This window comes from Puma concolor, chromosome A2, assembly GCF_028749965.1.
Source record: "Puma concolor isolate L17-30 chromosome A2, mPumCon1.1.hap2, whole genome shotgun sequence".
In the NCBI taxonomy this organism is placed as follows: Eukaryota; Metazoa; Chordata; class Mammalia; order Carnivora; family Felidae; genus Puma; species Puma concolor.
The window spans coordinates 88,325,615-88,350,493 of NC_141668.1; the positions used below are offsets into that span (position 1 = coordinate 88,325,615).

The window sequence follows — 24,879 nt, forward strand, 5'->3', positions numbered from 1 at the left end:
ATATGCCATCAGAACATGGATTCCCTGAAAATGCACACCCTGTCTTCTTATTCTATTAATACCAGCTACTACCAGCATAACCCATGACAAATAGTAGTAATTTAGATCTTCTCCAGTGTTAATGTCCAGAGAAAATGAATACAAATTAGAATTGACCAGTATACTTACGAAACAAATTTCTCTGCCCTCTTACACTTCATTACCACTTCACAATGGGACAGCTTTGAGTCAGAGAAGCTGGGATTCAATTCCTATATCCATCAATTACTAGCAAAGGAGAACTCAACGTAGCACCTTTATAACCCTTTCTGAAGGGGTAAGCAGTAGACCTTAATTTTGAGAACTTGTTTTAAAATAAACCTCTGCACTACAGACTTATATTTTAAAATAATAAATATGGCAAGCATAAAAACTAAAAGAAAATAAAAGTTATAGAAAATTCACAATAGTCTATAATTGTTTTTTGCACAGCCTAGACAGCAAGCAAAAATTTTTCTTAAAGGAAAGCCTCCTGCTCTTGGGTCAGAAGAGAAAATACAGTGCTTTCTCAAGATGGAAGTAAGTTAGGAGGATGTATGCAAGTTTATCCTCTCTCTACCTCCAAATTATATTCTTGTGGAAATAAAGCAGAAGTCCATTTGAATGACGAGGACAATAGTTTTGTGATATATACTAATGTTACTGAAATGAAGATATTTAATACAACAAATGGAAAAGAAGAGTTCCCAGGTTTGATTACTTTGTTTCTACACACAAGTTCTTACCTTTTCTTTCATCTCTTCCTCAATCATTCTGGTCCTCTAACCATTTAACTCATGAAACTGTTGGCTCCAGATTTTACAGGTCAATCCCAAATTCAAGTGTTCTGTTCCATTGTCTCCACAGCAAATTGCTCAAAAATTCCAAAATTTGGGTATTAAACCTATGGCCTCTGACCATGCCACCCTTCATCTATCTGGTAATGTGTCTTGATTTAAGCAAACACTGTCACTTCAGTCCCCATTACCCTTTAGTTTACACTGGAAAATACTTTGCCAAGCCCAGACTCTTAAAGTGTTCCAAAGCAATTTATCACCAACCTCATTATTCCATAACATAGACTATGAACCATATAGTAAAACTGAGAATACTGAGCTCCAGCTTTAACACATTAAGCCATAATAATATCAACTGTCCAACTAAAAAATCAAGGAAGACCCCCAAATTAATAGCATGGTTACAGAATTTTTACTTATCTTTGCAAAAACAAATACAGCACAGGAAGAGTCACCTTAGAAGTTTAACAGAGTTCAATACATATTTACCACTATATGGAAATAAATTATTTTTTGCTAGGCTACACTGCTTCAAAGCTGTGGTCAACAGACCACAGTTTTAAAGAGAAACTGGCACTTCCTAGTGAACCATTAACTCCTGAACCCCTTAAAATTTTCATTCTTCCCTTTACCACTTCGACTGAAACTTTTATGAAGTCACCAAAAATATCCAAATGACACCAAAATCTCAAAGCCTTAATTCCTATTGAGTATTTAACAAAGATGATCCTCCCCTTTTAAAAACTCCTTTCTTAGATCCATGAAGCAAGGGTCCCTTGATTTTCCTTTTACCCTGCTAATTACTCCTTTCTGGTTCCTCTGCTTCCCAAATCCTAAATGTTGTATTCTCTTAGGGAACTGTTCTCTCCTCAGATTTCATCTTTTAGCAAGGTTATCCCCTACCTATTGTGACTTTAACAAGTACATTTATGAAGATCCAAAAATTTCTATTTCTATCCTGACTTTTCTCTTCAGTTCTAGTTCCATATTCAAACTGCTTATTGAACATCCCCCAAAGCAATTCAAACCTAACTAGATAAAAAGAAATCTACCTGACTTTTCAAATGCTTCTATGTCTCTTTCTTTTCATGGCACCTCTACCCTCCTTACCTCTTCAGCCTTAAGAACTCCTAGTAGTTTTGGGCTTTCCCCCCCTTATCTATCTGACTTGTTTCCTCTCACACCCCATCAATTTCAATTTCTGAAGAATCCACCTCAGTAAGTATCTCCTAAACCTGGCCTTTACTTTCTAGGATGGAGACAGAAAGTTGTTTTCATATAGGATACAGGTTACTTAATTTTCTTTCCTTTAATTACACTGTTTCAATTAAAAATAAAAAGATTTAAGAAATCCTTTGAATGAGGGAAAAGAACAAACTTAGTGGGCATAACAAAATAAATACTATAATTAACATTATTTATGTAATAATTACTTTTTGAATATGATAAACTAATTACATTAATTAATACATGTCAAGGAGTAAAGGCAGAAGAAATGCATTCTTTAACCATGCATGTAAAGCACCCTACATAGCACCTAGCATAGAGCATACCTTTAAATACAGAAAAATTGAGGGGTGCTTGCATGGCTCAGTTAGTTAAGCATCCGACTTTGGCTCAGGTCATGATCTCGTGGTTCATGAATTCAAGGCCCACAATGAGCTCTGTGCTGACAGCTCAGAGCCTGGACCCTGCTTTGGATTCTGAGTTTTTTAAACAGGAACTGGAGCTGGTAATGAGCACTGTGATCTCAAATATCTCACTCCAGTATGGCACCAAATTGCCTCTCTCTCTCTGCCCCTCCCCCACTTGCACTCTGTCTCTGTCTCTCAAAAATGAATAAACGTTAAAAAAAATTAAATACAGAAAAACTGACATGAGTATGTAAGATTTATTAATAGATGAGGAATTTAACAGAAAATTTTCATTAGCTGCTTCAGATTGGCTGAATTGGCAGACACCAAATTACCTTTACTTGTATATTCAAATATACTGCCAAATTTTTATTCTTAAAAAGCAATTTAAGGGGCACCTGGGTGGGTCAGTCAGTTAAGTGTCTGACTCTTGATTTCAGCTCACAGTTCATGAGTTCAAGCCCCACACTGGGCTCTGCGCTAACAGTGCAGACAGAGCTGCTTGGGATTTTCTCTCTCCTTCTTTTCTCTCTGCCCCTCCCCTCCCCTCTCTCAAAATAAATAAACAAACATTAAAAAATATAGCAAAAAAAAAAAGCAATTTAGTCAAATTTTGTGTGTACCCTAAGATTTGGTGCCATACTGGAGTGAGATATTTGAGATCACAGTGCTCATTACCAGCTCCAGTCCCTGTTTAAAAAACTCAGAAAGCAATTTTTAACTGTACATTGCAAGTCTATTTAGACCCATTAGACAAATCATAAGCCAAATTCTAAAATGGTAGAATAAACTGTCATCGATGTTCTAATTCTTCCATTATTAATCTATACAGAAACCACATAAGCGCTAATTGTTATATATATCCAAAAGCTTGAAAATTACCTAGCACACCAGAGTAAGTTTACAAGCTGTATTTTTGCACCTTCTCATTTCAACTCCCCAAGTCTAGTAATAACTAAAGCATTACTATTGAAGGATCTGTTGTGCCAATTTTTCCTACCAATGCATAAAAATGTTCTTGTTTAATAAAAGGTATTTATGTTTTAAGATATAAAAAATTAAGTGTAATGAAGGATCTACTTTAATACAATCATTACCATTTTTCAAAAAGGAGAGACTAAGCAGAGATAAAGTCACGTTAGATTGCCAAACTTTTGTCTGTATTATTAGGTTTTAGATTTGTAATAGAAACACAGTTTGGCAACTCCTCAAAAGGTTAAATATAGAGTTACCATATAACCCAGCAACTCCACTCCTAGGTATATGCCCAAGAGAACTGAAAACATAAGTCTGCATAAGAACTTGTAACAAACGTTCAAAACAGCATTATTCATAAAAGCCAAAATGGGAAACAGCTCAAATGTCTGTCAAATGATGAATAAACAAAATATGGTATATTCATACAATGGAATATTGTTTAGCCATAAAAAGGATTGAAATACTGATAACATACTCAACAGATCAATCTTGAAAACATTATATTAAGATATACAAAAAGCATATATGATTCCATTTATATGAAATGTTCAGAATAGGAAAATCAATAGAGGCAGAAAGTAGATTAGTGGTTACCACAGTATTGGAGAGAGGGGGAAATAAGATGTTACTGGTAATGGGAATGGGGTTTCTCTGGATGATGAAATGTTCTGAAACTAGATAGTAATGACAGATGCCAGCTTTGTGACTATACCAAAAACCACCAAAATATGCATTTTAAAGAGGTGCATTTTTATGGTATATACGAATTAATCTCAATATTAATTTGAGAATTTGCCTCAATATTAATTTTGTTGAATTTGCCTCAACAAAGCTATAAAAAAATTCATAAAAAATTTATAAAAAAGTAATAAGGAATATCCATCCTCCTCAAAATGAGTCTTACTCAGCCTCTGTTCTTCACTACAGACATTCTCATTAGAACATTAATTTGACAGAGTCAAGCATAACAAGACTGCAGAATCTGGTCTACACAGGGTAACACAAATAAATCACAATTAGGTCTACTAGAAACTTGTACCAGTGAACTTAGCACACAACTTTTTCAGGGAAGGATAGGTAAGTATGATGAATAAGAAAGATAAAAATGGGGGCACCTGGGTGGTTCAGTTGTTAAGCGTCCTACTTCAGCCTAGGTCATGATCTCACTGTTGCCGAGCCAAGCCCCACATCAGGCTCTGTGCTGACAGCTTGGAGCATGGAGCTTGTTTCAGATTCTGTCTCTCTCTCTCTCTCTCTCTCTCTCTCTCTCTCTGCCCCTTCCTCACTCATGCTCTCTCTCTCTCTCAAAAATAAACATTAAATAATTTTTAAAAAAAGATAAAAAATGGAGTTTTTAACATGACTTGATGTCTAAACCACACTAATGAAGCTAGCCAACGAATCTGGAAGACTGGATATTTAGGAGAAGAAGACAGTAAGCAGAAAATGGTGAGGGAGAGAGGGAATAATTAGTAAGCTAAGATTAGAGTTAAAGTCTAAACTCTGTCACTTCTATAACTCTAACCCAAGGTCAAGAAAGACTCAAAAAAAAAATTTAAACCTAAACCTGGGTAATTAAACAAATACATTGTTCTTAAAGTTTCAGTTTATTTCTCTTCAGAAATGAATTGGAGATTATTTTTTATACTAAACATTCAGATTCCTTGCAAAAAGTATTTGATTCTGACATTGTTTTAGACTTAGTCCTGAAGGCCAGGCCACCCTACTAATGAAGATATGTGTACCCCAAGTTACCAAGGGCATGATTCGATCTTCAAATATCTCTTTGTAATAATGATAAACAGTGTTCCTCTTTCTTCCAACATGTAAAACCCAACACAAATAATATGTTACATAAATATACAAACTTATGCTATAGAGGAAATACAGGACTAAAAATAACTTAAAAATATAATCTAGAATGGGTTTCTTAACTTTTTTTGAGTTTATTTATTTTGAGATAGAGAGAGAAAGAGCGTGTGCATGTGCATGAGCACAGCGGGGGAAGGGCAGAGAGAGAGAGAGAGACAGAGAGGGAGGGAGGGAGGGAGAGAAAGAGAATACCAAGCAGGCTCTGCATTGTCAACACAGAGCCTGATGTGGGGTTCAAATTCACAAACTGTGAGATCATGACCTGAGCCAGTATCAAGAGTTGGACACTTAACCAACTGCACCACCACCCAGGTGCCCCAGGTTTCTTAACTTTTTAAGAAAAAAATACAAAAGAAGCAAAAATTTTAAATAAAAGATGCAATATTTTGACAGCTTTTGAAACTGAGGTCAAAGTCACTGAAGAGAATATACTTTAAGAAGAAACTTTACTGGGGTGCCTGGGTGGCTCAGTCGGTTAAGCGTCCGACTTCGGCTCAGGTCATGATCTCACGGTCTGTGAGTTCGAGCCCCACGTCGGGCTCTGTGCTGACAGCTCAGAGCCTGGAGACTGCTTCAGATTCTGTGTCTCCCTCTCTCTCTGGCCCTTCCCCGTTCATGCTCTGTCTCTCTCTGTCTCAAAAATAAATAAACATTAAAAAAAAAAAAAAGACGAAACTACGGAGTCAAGCAGAAGATATGTCAACATGTTTAACAGTCTTATGAGGAAAAATGATAAATAACTGAAACTTCAGCTGATTATAAGAACTATTAATTAAACTGGAAATATGATGCCACATAACTATCCTGCATAAGAGCGTTTTACTTTAAAAATGAATCATAAATTTTGTTTTATTATAATTGGTAACTTTTATAAACTGATGCTTCTCTCTGCTAAAGACGGATATATAGAAATATTTTGATATAAAGAACTCCCACAACTCAACAACAAAAAAACCAAACACCATAATTAAAAAATGGGCAAAGCACTGGGTAGATACTTCTCCAAAGAAAATATACAAATAACGAACACGAATGTGATTAGATTCTCAACACCACTAATCAGCAGGGAAATGCAAATCAAAACACAATGACATATTATCTGACAACCCATTACAATGGCTACTATCAAAAAAATAAAGTAAGTGTAGGGGGACTGTGGAGAAACTGGAATCCTTATGACTACTGGTGGAAGTGTAAAATGGTACAGCCATTACGGAACACAGTATGGCAGTCCCTCAAAAAACTGTAACTTGACATTATCAGATGGTCCACTATTTCCACCTCTGGGGATATATCCAAAAGAATTACAAGCAGAGTCTTGAACAGAAACGTGTACACTCATGTTCTTAGCAACATTATTCATGATAGCCAAGAGGTGGAAGTAAACCAAATGTCCACTGATGGACAAATGGATAAACAAAGTGTGGTACACATCTACAATGGAATATTATTCAGCCTTAAAAGGGAAGGAAATTTCAACACATGCTAAAACATGGATGAACCTTGAGAACATTATTCTAGTTGAAATAACTAGAATATTGTAAGTAAATAAGGTACTTACAAAGTCTTAAAAATAAAAAGTGGAATGGTGGTTGCCAGGGACAGGGAAAGGAGGAGAATGGGACTTCTGAGGACAGAGTTTTCATTTTGCAAGATGAAGAGAGCTATACACATTGGTTGCCCAACAACATGAATGCACTTAGCATTAGTGAACTGTACACTTATAAATGGTTAAGATGCTAAGCTTTGTATTTGAATTTTACCACAATTAAAAAAAATTGTAATAAAAAGCAACCCTTTCTTCTTTGCTTAAAAAATAAATGTCCAATCCAGTTATAGAAAGGGTACAAGCCGGTTGTGGGTAATGTCATTGAGTATCTCAGATTACCAGGCCACACAACATTCATAGAACATTAAATAGCTCTGATGAATGACCAGTTACGGTTTTCAAAAAAAAAAAAAAAATCTACTTTTCCAGTTTGCTGACATACTAGATTCAGACATTTATCGTAAAAGAGTGAGATTCAATTATCACCCTCATTAGAATGAATGATCTCATATCATTTTCTCCTAACCTATCCTATGTGCCAGATTTTCTTTTAGGTGCTACAAATATAGTGGTAAATGGGACAAAATCCCTACCTCATATAGCATACATTCCAAAAGTATATCCTGGTTGTGTAGCATTTATTATTTCTGCCTTTTATATCCATCATTTGTTTACATGTTTTAACCCATCCTTACCACAGCTGCTATCAAAAAAGATTACAATTCCCTGTCTGTCAGAGACAATCTTTTGTACTTCTCTTTATTTCCTGAAAGTGCCTAGTGTCTTCCATGTACTATATATTAAACAAAGCCGGCAAGAATTTAAAACAAAAAATTTTTTTAATGTTTAGTTGAGAGAGAGAGAGACAGAGAGAGAGAGACAGAGCGTGAGCAGGTGAGGGGCAGAGAGGCAGGAAGACACAGAATCCGAAGCAGGCTCCAGGCTCCGCTCTGTCAGCACAGAGCCTGATGTGGAGCTCGAACTCACGAATGGTGAGATCATGACCTGAGCTGAAGTCAGACGCTTAACCAACAGAGCCACCCTGGCACCCCAAGCATGGCAAGTTTTTTAGACATAATGGTAACTGATAACCACATTCAGAACATCACATAATCAATAAAATTGGCATTCTACTATGATAGTTATAACACACTTAGTTCACTAAGTTGAAATAATATAGTCTGTATAAGTGGAGATACACACTTAAACCCCTTTTATTCGGTTCTTTATTATATTACCTACAATGTCACCAAGGAAAGCTTTCAATCACACCAGGGATTTTTTATCACCAGGGAAAAAATGTGCAGAATAAATGGGTCACATAATACACACATTTAAAAAAACTCATCAACATATCCTTAGAGATGTGCGTGTGTGTGTATATATGTGTGTGTATGCCTTACGTATATACATATACATATATAATCTAAACATGTAATACATTAAATTTAACTTCTTAAAATATATACACTCAATACATGCAGATGCTGAAACATTGAAACCATACTGACAAGTTGTGTCATGGATTCCCAAGACCACCCTCAGAGTCAATGATTCATGAGGAAGAGTCCTAGGACTATATACAATCATATTCACAGCTATGATTTATTACAGCTAAAGGACACAAAGCCAAAGCAGCAAAAGGAAAGATGCATAAGGCAAAGTCCAGAAGAAACTAGGGACAAGCTTTCAGTGTCCTCTCCTAATGCAGTCACATAGGACCCATTTAATTCCTCCAGTAATGAGTAATGGTAACACTTGTGAAATGTTGTCTTCCTGGGGAGCTCATTAGAGAGTTAGTCCCATGTGTTTTTATTGGGGGCTAGTCACTGCCTTGCGCGGACTAAAATTCCAGACTCCCAAAAGCAAATCAGGTGTTCAGCATAAACATACACATACAGTAAAGGTATGGTAAGCTACTCTTATCATGGAATGATGGGAACTCTCCCAAAGGTGTAAATTCCCAGAGATTAGCCAAGAGCCAATCTTGCAAGCATGCCATTCTAAGGATAGCAGTTTTAGGTTTGCTATGTTAAATCTATTTTGCACACAATTGGAAAATAAAAAAACAAACTCCCTCTCCTCAGTATTTCTTTCCTTATAAGTAGTCAACCATGTTCAACTTCTTTATTAATAGATATTTTGTTTCATGAAACTGCTACAATGAACATACTTGGACATACAATTTTATGCACAGATGCAAATATTGTAAAGAAAAGATTCCTAGAGGTTGACATGCTGGTTCAGAACATACACATCAATTCTATTAGAAGTAGCCAAACTGCCTTGTGAAAAATATTTCACCACTTTTACCTTTCTGTCAACAGATCAAGAATGCTAGTTTTTCTATTATCTTTACCAACAATTGCTATGATCAATTTTTGAATTTTACCAAATTTGGTGGAATCTAGTGAACCCCCACAAAATTTAATGTTGATTAAATATTTCTCGAATTATTAGAGAGTTTGGTGACTTTTCCCCATGTTCGGTAATTATTTGCATTTTTCTTCTGTTAATTACCACTCATAATATATGCTCATTCTTCTATTGGGAGTGTTTTTATCAATATATAGAAGCTACTCATGTTTTATATAATCCATCAACTGATATATGTGTTGAAAATATTTTACCTAAATCTATATGCTTACCTTTTATATTACAGATTTTTTTTAATGAGGTCAAATCTGATCTTTATTATTATATTTGTGCTTTAAAGGTAAGTCAGGAGAAAAAGTATTCTAATTCAGAATCAGCTTTGCCCCTAAATGATGTTTTCATCAACCTCTTTACATCAACATAATGACTCCCTCTAAACAACTATTTATTACATTAAAAAAAAATTTTATCCAAATAAGGTAGTTTTTTGAACTTGCTTATTTTAAAATAAAATGAAGAAAATAAAAAAAATAAAATAAAATGAAGATATCTGATGATTCAGCTACTTTTTATACTAAAAAAAGTAGTCTTAGGCAAAGTGGTATGTTTCTGCATTACTCTGTGAGGTAACAATTCTTAGGTATCCAGCTAATTTCTAATAGGATGAGGACATAAGTGTGACTCAATACTACACCATCAGCTTGACTTCTTTGGGACATACAACACTTAATATTCAATGTGTAGTGTGGGTACACTGGCAATCTCTGGGGTTAAATTATTTTAGATCATATCCTCTATAACCAAATAACATTGATTGCTTGAATTATAAATCTTTTGCTGACCAGAACATTTCATGAACACAGACCAAATCTACTTTTATCTGTGGAAAACTGACCTAACATTTATTCTAAAAATTCACAGTATTTTAACCTATTCCTTGTTTGTTGTCTTAGAAAATACTTATAGGGGCACCTGAGTGGCTCAGTCAGTTGAGCATCCGACTTTGGCTCAGGTCATGATCTCACTGCTTGTGAGTTGAAGCCCCACATCAGACTCTGTGCTGAGAGCTCAGAGCCTGGAGCCTGCTTCAGATTCTGTGTCTCCCTCTCTCTCTGCCCCTCCCCCGCCCACACTGTCTCTCAAAAGTAAATAAACATTTAAAAAAAAATTTAAAGAAAATACTTATAAATTCACCAACCACTCTACTATATTAGCTATTTCTATAAGTGCTATTTTTTTTACTGCTCTTATTTAGTTAATGCTGCTATTAATTGCTGTTTCCTAAAGTCCATTTATTATTCCCACTCTCATTTGTTTACACAGAGTTCCCTGTACTTGTAAAGTCTCTCCACCACAATTCACCTATCCTTATGGATTCATTTTAAAAATCCTTTCTTATAAAGCATTCCATGACTGTCCTAACAGTATATGACTTTTCTCTTTTAGGAATCCTCACTGTACAAAAATGTCAATGTACTTAATGCCACTGAACTGTATACTTTTACAAGTGGTTAAAATGGTGTACATTTTACCACAGTAAAACAAAGCTGCAAAAAAAAGGGAATCCTCCTGGCACTTTGTCCTGTAGTATTGTCCTCAGTTTTGCATTAGTTCTTTGTGTACTTCATTATTTCCCCATCTCTACTGAAAATGAGCCTATTTGCCTTACTTTTACATACTAAATTAACGCTACACTCTTTCAATAGAATTTTATCTTTCAGCGAAGTTGTTAACATTGATAAGAGACTTTAAAAACATACGATCATATTATCAGTAGATTATTAAATATTATTTATCAAAATATACACTAAATAGTAGAGTACTAAAGACATATGAACAGAAATGCTTTGATTGATAAGTTTGCAGAGATGAAGTCACCTCCCATGTGTGATTAAAAATGGTTCACATGTATATCCATTGATGGATGAATGGATAAAGATGTGGTATATATATATATATACATATTTGCAACTATGTGGATGGAACTGGAGGTTATTATGCTAAGCGAAATTAGTCAAAGAAAGACAAATATCATATGACTTCACTCATATGAGGACTTTAAGATACAAAACAGCTGAACATAAGGGAAGGGAAGCAAAAATAATATAAAGACTGGGAGGAGGACAAAACGTAAGAGACTCTTAAATATCGAGAACAAACAGAGGGTTATTGTAGGGGTTGTGAGAAGGGGAGTGGGCTAAATGGGTAAGGGGCATTAAGGAATCCACTCCTGAAATCAGTGTTGCACTATATGCTAACTTGGATGTAAATTAAAAAAATTAATTAAAAATTTTTAAAAATGGTTCACACGTGGCACACCTAGGTGGATCAATCAGTTAAGCATCTGGCTCTTGATTTTAGTTCAGGTCATGATCTCATGGTTCATATATCAAGCCCCATGTCAGGCTTGGTGCTGGTGGTACGGAACCTACTTGGGATTCTCTCTCTCCCTCTCTCAAAATAAATTAATAAACTTAAAAAAGAATCCCATGGTAAGAGACATGGGACACTAACATGTGTAATCCACACTCAAGTGTATTTAAGGTGAAGAATGTCAACAAATAGTTGACAGCCAACAGATATGTTAACAAATTCTAGGTGTCAGGCAAACACTTATTTCAAAAGTTCTGCCAGTCACTTTCTCAAATTAGGGGTGGATGATCATGCTGCTGGTGCCATCCATGACTACACTGAAAGAGGCAATAAAACATAATAGTGAATAGCATAAGTTTTATAGTTGGAATAGTGCTTCCACTTACTACCCATGTGACCTTGGGCAAGTTCAGATTCCTCATCTGTAAAAATAGGACTTGGATTAGTCTGAGGATCCAATGTAAAGGACCTAGTGACATTTACTGCAGAGTTTATCATATAAACAAGATATATAGCATTATATATATATACACACACACACGTCATTATTTGTGTTATCTGATAAACATACTTTGCAAGTATATTGTAGTGACTAATTTATCTAACAAGATTTACCAAGCACCTATCATACAGCCATTGGCTAGGTACCGAAGTATAAAGACAAGACAGACTCAGGCCACTGGATCTCAGAATCTCTGATTCTGGATCTCTGGTCACTGAAGTCCTTACAACCTAGTAATAGAAACAGAAAATAAATATATAACTGCAATATCTTATGGTGAATTATAATCGAGATAGATGCGAAGTGCTATGGGAGCAAACATGGAGAAAACCTTTACTTTGTCAAACCCTGTATTTCATCAACAGTTTTCTGCCATATCATATACGTTGATGCACCTTAAAAGAGGAAAGTTCTGCATGGCATTACCTACTATTTGAGGTCTACTGCTCCCACTGCTCTTACCATGCTGAAGGACAACGTTGGCCATCTGTTTCCTCATCTACAAAATGGACATAATATCTTGCTCATTTGGTTGTAGTGAGAAGTATGAGAGTTCATTAAGCACAAACTGGCACCACCTCAACATTTGTAGGGCTTTAAAATCATTTCATGGATTCCATAATCTCTGGGCTTTAAGCCAGCTCTGGTTGCAATGGACGACCATTTGCTTTTGTGATAGAATGCCATGTAAACAGCAGCACAACAGTGGCAGCACAGAGGATAGAAATGGAAGAAGGGATCCAGGGTTAAATGAGGAGAGAAAATAAACAAAATCAACGGATTAGCTTTTTGACTTGTAATCACTCCCTTCCCCAGTTTTTTTTCCTTGAAATGACTATAGGAGGTTTACCTTTCAGGACAACTCCTATGTATGATGGGATTTCACAAACAGGGCAATTCTCCCACTGCTTTGAAAAATAAAATAAAATCTATTCTTTCCTATTAACAACTGCCTAAAACTCCCTTAATATCTTCCATTTCTAAAAAAAAAAAAAAAAAAGAAAAAAGTTTTTAACGCAAATCTGTCATACCTTCTTCTCAGTGCTTTTGACAAGGTAACCCCAGGACTCCTAATCACCAAATCCAGGTTTAAATTCAAATTCTCTTTGAAAATCCTCAATCCATTTGGCCTCTACCCCACCTTCCAGGTTCTGCTCCTAACTCTAGCAAGCACTGAGAGTTTATCAACCTCAAACAGGCACTTAAGTGTCTCTAACATTCTGTATTCCTTTCTCTTTATTCTCTCTCTCTCTCTCTCTCTCTCTCTCTCTGTGTGTGTGTGTGTTTTGAGAGAGAGAGAGACCGTGAGTGGGGGGAGGAGTAGAGGGGGAGGATGGTGGGCTCTGTGCGGACAGCAGAGACCAACACAAGGTTCGAACTCACAAACTCTGAGATCGTGACCTGGGGCAAAGGCAGACACTTAACCAACAGAGTCACCCAGGCACCCCTCAGTATATATTCTTTACCTTAGAAATCTCATCTTCTTCCATGAGTTCCACAATCAACCCATACACACACAAAAAATTACAATCTAGAGGGCCAACCATGACACTGACCTGAGACCTAAACTCAGTACATCTACCACTGAACCAACTCTTCAGATTCATCTTTTGTCCTGTATTCCCTATCTCATTACTATCACTTAGTGTCCAAGTTAGCTTAGATGAGTTCTTCCTCACCTTCCAATATGACCAAGTCTTGTGAATGCAACCTCAGAATGCCTTCTGAATTTATCCCTTTTCATTGTCTTCAGGCCCTTCTGCTTCAACTAGTGGAAAGCTTTAAGTGGTCTCTCCTTCTGTCCTTACCCTTCTACATTTTATTCTCCATACAGCAGCCACATGATCCTGTTAAAGTTAACATAACACCTAAGAGTAAAACCCAAGAGTAAGGTTCTCATCTTACTTAGAGTAAAAGCCATTCTTCTTCTTCTTCTTTTTTTTTTTTTATGTTTATTTATTTATTTTGAGAGAGAGAAAGAAAGTGCGAGCAGGAAAGGGGCAGAAAGTGAAGGAGATAATCTGTCAGCAGAGTCTGATGCAGGGCTCAAACTCACCAACTATGAGATCATGACCTGAGATGAAACCAAGAGTCATATGCTTAATCAACGGAGCCGCCCAGGTGCCCTGAGTAAAAGCCATTCTTACAATGACCTACAAGAACCTAGTCAGCTGTAACTTCCAACCCTACCACAAATCCACTTCTCTGTCACCTATTCTGCTCAAACACAGAATTCCTTCAACACTCTTAACTCAGGTCCATGGGACCTTTAATGCTCTACCTGGAATGCTCTCCTCGCAGATAACCTCATTTCAAGTTTTGGTTCAATGTCTTCACCACCTTTTGTAATAGTATCTCCTATACCTGTGATAATGGTAGATTGATCCTATTCAAAGCCTATTTTTCATCCTTCCATATTTTAAACCCACATTTGACTTTGCAGTTCTTTTGACCTACAAGATAGAATCTATTCCCCCACCCTCTGAGGTGGAAATGGTATTGTAACTGGCTTTGGTCAACAGAATGTGATGGAAGTTACAGTGTGCCAGTTCTAACTTGCGTACTTTCCCCCTCAGCTGCACCTCTGCAACAGCCACGTGCCACAGCCGATAGTCTACTGGGGAATAAGAAACATATAGTACAGTGCCAAGCAATCCTAGTCATCCCAGCCACAGCCAGGCTAGATGTGCTGACAGCCAGCCAACCCTCAGAAATACGAATGAACTTAGACAAGAGCAGCAAAATTGCTTAGCTGACAAACCAATGGCATGTAAAATATGTATATATATATATATATATATGTATATATATATATGTATATATATGTATATATACACACACACATATATACACGTATTTTTTTTGAGAGAGAGTGTGTGTGTGTGCACGCGCACGCACGCAAGTAGGAGGGAAGAGCAGGGAGGGGAGTGAGGGAGTCTTAGGCAGGCTCCATGCTCAGCATGGAGCCCAATGCAGGACTCTATCCAAGGACCCTGGGATCATGACCTGAGCCAAAATCAACAGTCAGATGCTCAGCCAACTGAGCCACCCAGGTGCCCCAAGAATATTATTATATGCCACTAAGGTTTTGTGGTTGATATACAACATTATTGTGATAACAGATAACTGATATACTCTACTTTTTTTCCTCCTTACTGTTTACTGGCCTCTGTAGCACTTAATATCTGACCTAGTTATATTTACTTGTGTACGATGTTATTTTCTCTTACCAATAGAATGTATGTTCAATGAGGAGTTGTAGTCTTCAGGGTCTAGGATAATACCTGGTAACAGTAGGCATTCAATAGTTATTAAATGAATAAATAAAAATAAGCATGATGAGGGACACCTGGGTGGCTCAGTTGGGTGAGCATCTGACTCTTGATTTTGGCTTAGGTCATGATCTCATGGTTTGTGGGTTCGAGCCCTACATCAGGCCTGTGTTAACAACATGGAGGCTGCTTGAGATTCTCTCTCTCTGCCCTTCCCCTGCCAATGCTCTCCCCCCCCCAAAATAAATAAACATTAAAAATAAAAAAAATAATAAGCATGATGTTTTAATAAACCATTTGGATCTATGTATCCTTGTCAGGTATCTTTTTTTTTCTTTTTAAGTTTATTTATTTATTTTGAAAGAGACAGAGACAGCACAAGTGGTGGAAGGGCAGAGAGGGAGAGAGAGAATTTCAAGCAGGCTCCCAGTTGACAGAGCAGAGCCTCATATGGGGCTTGAACTCATGAAACCATGAGATCATGACCTGAGCTGAAACCAAAAGTAGTATGCTTACCGACTAAGCCACCCAGGTACCCAGGTATCTTTTCAATCCAGGGAAGTCATTATATTCAGAGCTAGTCTTTCAAATCACTATATCACAAAGTGTTAAAATCAAGATTTTTACAAAGTATTATAATTTTACTAAAAATTATACTTTGTCATTAGTAAATATTTTTTAAATTTACGTATATTATTTGTTTAGGCTTCATCTCATCCTAATTTTTAATATGTATTTTACAATAATAAATTTTACACAGTTGTATAAGTAATGTATAAAATTATACATTAATGAAACTGTATCAAGAAGGTGCACACCTAAAAATTTTAAAACTCAAGTTTAGGCAGCTCTTTCTGCCCATGGGCCCTGTCCCCATGCTTTAACACCTTTTTGCACCATAAATCAATAAATAAATAAATAAATAAATAAATAAATAAATAAATAAATAAATAAATAAAGTTTAGACATCACTGGCTTAGAGAATAAAGTCAAAACTCCAGTTACTATCAATGATATCTTCAGATAATTACATTATACACATTATTTTTTTCTCGATCATCCAAGAGAGTCCAAAAGAGAAAAAGAGCAAGGGGTTGCCTTTTTCTTTCACATTTATTTTACTTCTCACTTAATGCCATTTACCACTTTTCATTCCTAACTATCATTTATTTAGAATAACATCTAACACATATTATTCACATTTCAACTAATTCTCACACTGCAAAATACTCCTGTTTTGTGGATAAGGAAACTCAGATTCAGAGTAGTTTAAGTAATGTACTCAAAATTACACAGAGTAAAAATGGCTAAGTTTAATCCAGATAAAACTTGTGATCTACCACTGCTGGAATACCCAATATAACAACACCAGGCACTCAAATTGCTAAAATCAAATATATCATAAAGATACGCTACTTTTGTCTGGTCCTTTCTGTCTTGACATCTACTCATTCCTTCCTTAACCTCCTATGATTAAATTCCCTCCCACTAGTATGAAAGATTACTTTTCTTCCCTCTTCTAGTTACAACATATCTTAAAGATAAAAGAGTGACAATTTATATATATATTCAATCTACAGTCTATTTTAAAATAAAATTCTCTTTCTTTTTTTTAATAAAATTTTCTAACCCTTCTTTAACAAGAAAAATAAGTGATATGATAATTATGGAATATACTTAGATATGGCATAGTATTAGATACGGCATAAACAATATATGGTTTGCAACCAATATAAAAACTGACATATAATAAAGTAGTAACAGAAAATTAAATGTATTGGTTAAATATTCGTCCTATACTTCTAGTTTAGATTAAGTTGCATTTTCCAAAAATAAAAATAATTTGCTAGTCATCACAAGAATGTAGAGTATGGGGGTATCTGGGTGGCTCATTTGGTTAAGCATCTGACTCTTGATTTTGGCTCAGGTCATGACCTCATGATTTCTAAGTTCAAGCCCCACATCAGGCTCCATGCTGACAGTGCAGAGCCTGCTTGGGATTCTCTCTCTCTGCCTCTCCCCTGCCTCCTTGCAGTCATGCACACTCTCTTTCAAAATAAATAAACTTTTTTTAAGAAGATTAAAAAAAAAGATTGTAGAGTATGAGAAAATATTAGTATTTTATTATTCTTTGAGATCTTTACCACATTAGAATAATCCATGTCACTATAGTCAGTTTTACAAGATTAGTAAGATTCATTCTTATTTCTAAATATTCAAGTATTCCATTATATTTCCCTTAGGACATACCAGGGTAAAAAACAGAAAGTATGTTGCATCTGAGCCACTATTAGAGACAGAGACTAAAGAGGTAGGTATAAATGATGCTTCAACATCAAGGCAAGTACTTAAAAAGGAAAGGAAAGGAAAGGAAAGGAAAGGAAAGGAAAGGAAAGGAAAGGAAAGGAAAGGAAAGGAAAGGAAAGGAAAGGAAAGGAAAAGAAGTTAAAGAAAAGAAAATTAAAGAAAAGAAAAAGGAAAGAAAAGAAAAAAAGACAGTCAACAGTGCTGAATGTTAAAGAAGCATCAACAAAGATACACATTACTATAAAGGATGTACTAGATGTGTCCAGAAGATCTGGGGCAACCATAGTAAATGCAATTTCAGCAAAATGGTAGACCTTGAAATCAAATTACAATGGGGGTTAAAGGAACAAATAAGAGGCTGAGGAAGTGAACCTAGCCAATGCCTGCCGGACTACTCAATCAAGAAAGGAAATAATAGTTCCTATGAATGTTGATTTTCACAAATAAAAATTTTTTGTTTCAAGTTTTTGAATTATTAAACTTTTTTTTAAGTTTATTTATTTATATTTGAGAGAAAGCACAAGCAGGGAAGGGGCAGATAGAGAGGGAGACACAGAATCCGAAGCAGGGTCTAGACTTGGGGTTGTCAGCATAGAACCAAGGTGGCCTCGAACTCGCCAACTATGAGATCATGACCTGAGCTGAAGTTGGAGGCCCAACCAGCTGAGGCACCCAGGTACCCATCCTCTTTATACTTTTCCATAAAAGACCAAAGCATATAATATATTAAGCATTAAAACCATATTTTTCTTACTTTAATAATCTTCTACTATCCATATATAAATTAAATAAGAAAAAAATTTTAAACATCTAACAATGCCAGTGAATACATTTAACGATAAATACTTGGACATACCCAGTTATTTCAGTTGCAGAATCCCATTACTGATATCCATCTACTCTATGTTCTTCCTTGGCATTTATGTATAATCTGTTTACAGTATTAAAAGAAAAGAATTACAGCGGTGCCTCAGTGGCTCAGTCAGTAGAGCATGTGACTCTTGACCTTGGGGTTGTGAGTTCAAGCCCCATGTTGAGAGTAGAGCTTACTTTTTAAAAAAGGTAAAGAATTACAGACACTGGGCATAAATTACAGGAAATTTCTCAATTACACAGTACATCCGAATCTATTTCTAACACCCATTTCCAACACACATTAACAAATCTTAAACACAAACAGGTCAATGGACAAAGTAGATAAAGAAAACTAGACAAAAGGTAGCAGAGGCGCAAAAGCAGACAGATACAGAGGACAGGAAGAGTGACAACAAGGCAATACATCACAGTACTTAATTTTTAGATGACTCAGGACTAAAGGTACTATAGATTTATTTTATTGATGCGAAATCTGTTGTGAAGAAAATATATTAGTCTTTCCGATAATGCTATATTTCAGATATATATTCAGGGAGTGAACAAAGGACGACCAGACACAATGCTTCAATAAAATAGATCTTTAGAATAATATTTGCTTGCAAAAAGGTAATGTTCTCGTTCTAATATTTGAACTCTGAAAAATTACAATTTAAATTTTAGATACCATAAACATGCAGCATACAGCCTACTTTAATTTTACAGTTTTCACACACACAAAAATTTGCCTTTTAATATGTATTGTTATATGCAAAATAACACTCTACCAGAACCAAAAGAATGTTATCTCAAGTCATAATGACTTTTTTCTTAAGTTTATTTAAGAGAGAGTGCGTGTGAGGGATAAGCAGAGAGAGGGAGAGAATCTCAAGCAGGCTCCATGCTGTCAGCACAGAGCCCAACATGGGGCTCAAACTCACGGACCAGGAGATCATAACCTGAGTTGAAACTATAAGTTGAACGTTTAACCAATTGAGCCACCCAGTACCCCTCAATACATAACAACTCTTTATCTTTCTTTTTCCCTTCTCTGAAGCAAAGTGGGTAGGGTTTATTTGGGGCTGAAACCTTAATAGTTAATTTTTTTTTCAGTTTTGCTTCAAGGATTTTTTTACTACTCTTTGTACTGCCTGCCTTGTTAGTGAACTATCACTCTCTTTCCATAGGAAAAGTCCTTTCCCTTCCATACATATGAACAAGCTCCCCACCTTGTTCAACTCACACAATACTCATCTCACTGGCAAGCTGAATGACTCTTTAAGTAATGTAAAAAGGAGATATAGCAATTATAGTCATTCTGATCTCTTACCCTAAACTGAAATAAAGTGAACGAGATAGATTAAACACCAAAAGGAATGTCTTTATTCAGAATATGCAGTCCCAAACAGTAAAAGCCAAACTGCACAAAGAGAACAGTAAAGCAGGTGCAAAGAAGCAAAGCCAAGTCTCCAGTCATCTAGAGACAGAGAAACTAATAAATCATAGAGGGGCTATGAAGAGAAAAGGAAGAAGAGAAGTGCCTAGCTTTATAGATAGCTCTCCATTCCTTGGTTCCTGTGCTTCAAGTAGCTTAACGGCAGTATTCTGTTGCAATAATCTTTTTTTTTTTTTTTTTTCACTTAAGCTAGTTGGGAAGTAGGCTGCAAATAAAAATCTATACTGGCAAAGAATTTTTTTTTTAATGTTTATTTATCTTTGAGAGAGACAGACAGACCGTGAGCAGGGAAGGGGCAGGGAGAGAGGGAGACACACTGAAGCAGGCTCCAGTCTCTGAGCTGTCAGCAAGGAGCCAGATGTGGGGTTCGGACTCACAAACAGCATGATCATGACCTGAGCCAAAGTTGGACGCTTAACCGACTGAGTCACTCAGGCACACCAACAAAGAATTTTTTTAATTATTTTTTTTAATGTTTATTTATTTTTTGAGAGAGAGACAGAGAGAGAGAGAGCGTGCGTGCGCGCACCCGCAAGTGGGGGAGAGACAGAAAGAGAAGGACAGAGGATCCAAAGCAGGCTCTGAGCTGACAGCAGCAAGCCCAAACGTCAATTGGGGTCCAAACTCATGAACTGCAAGGTCATGACCTGAGCCAAAGTTGGACGCTCAACCAATTGAACTGCCTAGGCGCCCCAACAAAGAATTTTTCTGTATTTCTCATGGCCCGCTTTTTTTTTATTGACTTTTCCCGTAAATAGTAAGAACGCAATTGTTGGCCAAAGCAACATCATGTCATAGAAAAAGCATCTGCTTTGATAACTGGGGACAAACTCAGCTCTGCCAACTTCTAATGGCAAAATCTGTATGAAGTTCCTTAATTTCTAAATTTCTAAACAGGTTTAATGTCTATAACTTATGAGTAAACCCGTTGTGTATAATGTGGGAAGAAGGTATCCAGAAAAGCTATTCTTTACTGTTTTGTATTATGGAATCTAGAACTATTTTCCTTTCTTTCTTTGGTTCTGGTCCCAAATATGTAGTCTCAAAAACTCGAGAGTTATCTTATGCAAAACTCAAATTTGTTAAAAAAAAAATCCAAACTAAGCAAGAGGCCAGCCACTATAAATGATATGCCTAGGTCCTACAGACTTTTTAGTGTAATTTTTTTACAGGGCACTTTTAACAGAAGCCAGCGAAAAATACTGATCTAAACATCTAAGAAGTATATAAACAGGGTACTATTTTATCTATCTGGGATAAAGTAAAATTACCAGATTTGAGAATACTGACCATGTGGTTGAAACTCAGTTTTAAAAAGATTTTTCATACTAACCAAATAATACATTGTAAGGGTAAACAACTATGCCATAATAATAAGACATCAAAATACTCCTCACCAAAACATTCAAGAATGCAAAGGCCAACTTCATATTCATTTCATACTCTGCATTTAAGTTGTTCTCGCTGGGAATACCCTCCTATTATTTCAGTATACAGGCTTTTCTTATTTTATCCTTTGCCAGCCACTCTGTTCCTCTCATCTCAAACCCACAGTTCTTATCTCTGTGTGTCTGCAAGCGCTGTTAGTTTTCTATCTCTGAAATGCCTTTTATGCTAGTCTACCTGACAAACAAGCAGATTTAGGCTCGCCTGCCTCGTAGGTTTAAATCTTAAACACACTTCCATTAGAATAATATGACATCTTGAATTACTATTGAGTACTCTCTACATAGTATGCTAGTAGCTTTACATACATATTATCTTTATCTTGGTCAATCAGGTAGGTATTATATCCACAATTTCCCTAGATAACCTGCTCATAATCATAGCACAACCAAGATAAAAATTCCTGTGTGGCTCCAAACCTTGTTGTCTTTCTACTAGTCTGGAGGTATTAAGGTTTTTGGAACCCAAGACCCTTGAGAATCTATGAGCTATGAACTTTCTCTACCACCTCCCCAATAACAAACTTACACACAAAATATTATGTACAACTTGAAAGAGTTCACAGACCTCCTGAAGCTCATCCAACACCCCCAGGAAAACTTTCTGCTGTTCTCACAAGTCTATCCACAGTTGGTAAACTTCTTGAGGAAAATGTCCTATTTTCAATTGGTAATTGTAAACACAGTGCTGAGGCATAGTGGGCACTTAAGGAATATCTTTTGTATGAATGGTGGATGGCAAGAACCATAGAAGGATGATAGGGACACATTTTTGCATTCCTCCAGAGTCTACCAGGGTAGCTACTCAATGTTGTTAAATAGCTTTTCAAATGCAGATTACATGTAAGAACAGTTATTAAAGGAAATGTAGATATTAGTAAACATCCCAAAGCCTCTGAGATTAACATGACCCACGTTCCACATTCTCCAGGAAAAACCAAGGGACAAACTACTTATATCTGCCATAAGCCAATTCACAGACACTATAATATTTTACAAATGGAAACAAGACTTTTGTGTATTTCAGAGGAAAGGAAGTAATTGTCAAGGTATGACTGCATGAATCTAAAAAATTTTTTAGACTCTAAAGAATCTAAAATGTAAATATATGACAGGAAATACAAAATGTTGGGAGAAAAATTCAACTATTTGGATGAGACTTAGGGTCTTAAGGGTTAGAATAACTGCGTATCACTGGGCTTGCTTTAAACAAGTCTTGAACTCAAATCTAATGCAAGGCTTTTTTCCATGACATTAAAAATTGAATTTTACAGTGGAGATATCATTACAATGAGATAAATTTACAACGGAGAATACTTTAGATAAACTGAGCTAAAATATTTATCCCAGAAAATGAGAATTAATTTTTGTTTCTGAGTTCGGGGTGAACATGGTAAAGCCATTCTAAATTTTTAGTGTTTTGACCTTCAGAGTACTGGCCTATAAGGAAAGTTTGCTAAGAAATGGAAAAAGTATGTTTAATTTAATAGTACAACCACAGATAAGATTTCATTCATTCAGTGGGTACGCTCAAGGACAAGAAATGGCTTATTCTAGAGGGAAGAGGATACATACTACAGAGTACAGGAGTTTAATACTGCCAAGGTAATGTAAGACTATATTTAAAAGGCTCTGGAATGCCAAGTTAAGAAGTACAGACTTTATCCTCTCACCTTGTGATATTAAACTGGGGCAAAAGTTACAAAATTGGGAGGACAGGATAAAGGGAAATTGGGAAGACAGCATATAATTACAGTTTGAAAATAAGCACAGCTTTGATCTGATGCTTCAATTTGGCATAGGCATCCAAAATTCTAATAATTTTAATGGTGATCAAAGGGAGCTTTGAGTTGTTTTTGAACTTACGTGTTTTGATAACAAAAATAAAAACATGTTTCCCATATGGTCCTACATAAATGTATTAGTAAACAGAACTAAGTAACAACACTGGGACTAAAATTCACATATCCTGATTTTATAATCAGCATGCTTTCTATTATTCCACAGATGCCAACACTTGAAAATGGTATTTTAGGAAAGTGAGTACAATATGTAGAATGGATTGGATGAGGCAAGAAACTAGAGGCAAGAAAAGAGAACAGCTATTGCTGTAATCATTCTTAAATCACCCACAAGTTACAAGGATATTGTTATTTTTGCAGAAACACCAGTGACATGGTATGTAGATTTTATTAATGAAATCTAAAATCAAAAGTTAAAAGTAGATATTTTATTAAAATTAATATTCTAAGATAGTGTCCCCAAAGTATGAATCATGGGGTGGGAGATACATTAAGTGTTTCCCTGAATCCTTATGTATATCAGACAGCATCCAGAAAAAAATATGTACTGTTCTATTTTTCATATTTAGGCAGAAGATATTACAATTAATAAAATCCTATTTATCTAAATGTTTTCTTGAATTCAGTCTAGTACTTTGTCTCATATTTTCTTTTTCAGTGGATAATGAAATACAACCACAGTTGTATAAGTACATCTTTATGCATATAAAGGGGAAAAGCAGTTCTCAAGCTCATCTAAGAGACAAGCTCTTCGGACCATTTGAAGAATCCACTTGAAGAATAAATCTCTGTCTTACAATTTTTTTTAATGTTTATTTATTTTTAAGGGGGGGGGCAGAGAGATGAGGACAGAGGATCCAAAGCAGTATCTATGGCTATAGCAGTGAGCCCAATGTGGTGCTTGGATTCACAAACCGTGATGATGACCTGAGCCATAAGTCAAACACTCAGTGGACTGAGCTACCCAGGCACCCCTCTCCATCTCAGAATTTTAAGCTCACTACAATTTCTGCTCATGCAATGGCCACTAATGCCTATTAAGTGCCAAGTACTATATTAAGCAAGAAGGATACACAGATAATTAAGTCACAGTCACTAGCCCTGGAGGCTTTCAGTCTGGGAAGTCAGAAATGTAAATGTTTATGAATCTAATGAACTGAGTGCTATAGAAACACAGAAGTGTTTAACACATGAACAAAAAAATTTAATCTGTCTAAATGTTAAGGTCTTACTTTCAGTTTCAAACTGTCAAACCTTTTCCAAACTAAATGTCAAATATTGAAGGGAAAAAAGCTAACGGTATTCTAAAAGTAAATACGGACAAACATTCTTGCGAATTTAACACTTGTAATAGGATGCTGTCTCCAGTGAGCCATGTCAGGAGAGTTACTTAAAAGTTTACTTCCACTTGCAAAGTTAGAATACAAGTATGTTTGGCTACATACCCATCAGAGGCTGAATAAGAAACTGAACCAATTGAAATGGGAAAACCCTAAAATTAGCTCAAATGCAAAAACGTGGAAAATACTTCCTATCACTCTAGCTTTGAAAGACACGTTAGACATACATACAGTACCAGTTATATAAACTTACTAAGATATTTTAAAAACCTACAAGCTACAAGATAACCTACTTCACACCCACAA

General features: G+C 35.9%; 1 protein-coding gene across 2 annotated transcripts in view; it reads right to left on the minus strand.

The window, feature by feature from the left end:
* PTPN12 (protein tyrosine phosphatase non-receptor type 12) overlaps positions 1–24,879 on the minus strand; it is a 103,333-nt gene that overhangs the window by 69,060 nt on the left and 9,394 nt on the right. The window contains exon 1 of one of the 2 annotated variants that reach the window (XM_086696844.1): positions 765–2,145. The exons of the other annotated variant lie outside the window; for it this stretch is intronic. Within the exon in view, the coding sequence (XP_086552970.1) occupies positions 765–791 (27 nt within the window). The 5' untranslated portion in view covers positions 792–2,145. Of the gene's footprint in view, positions 1–764; positions 2,146–24,879 lie in introns of those variants that run through there. 2 annotated transcript variants of the gene reach the window in all.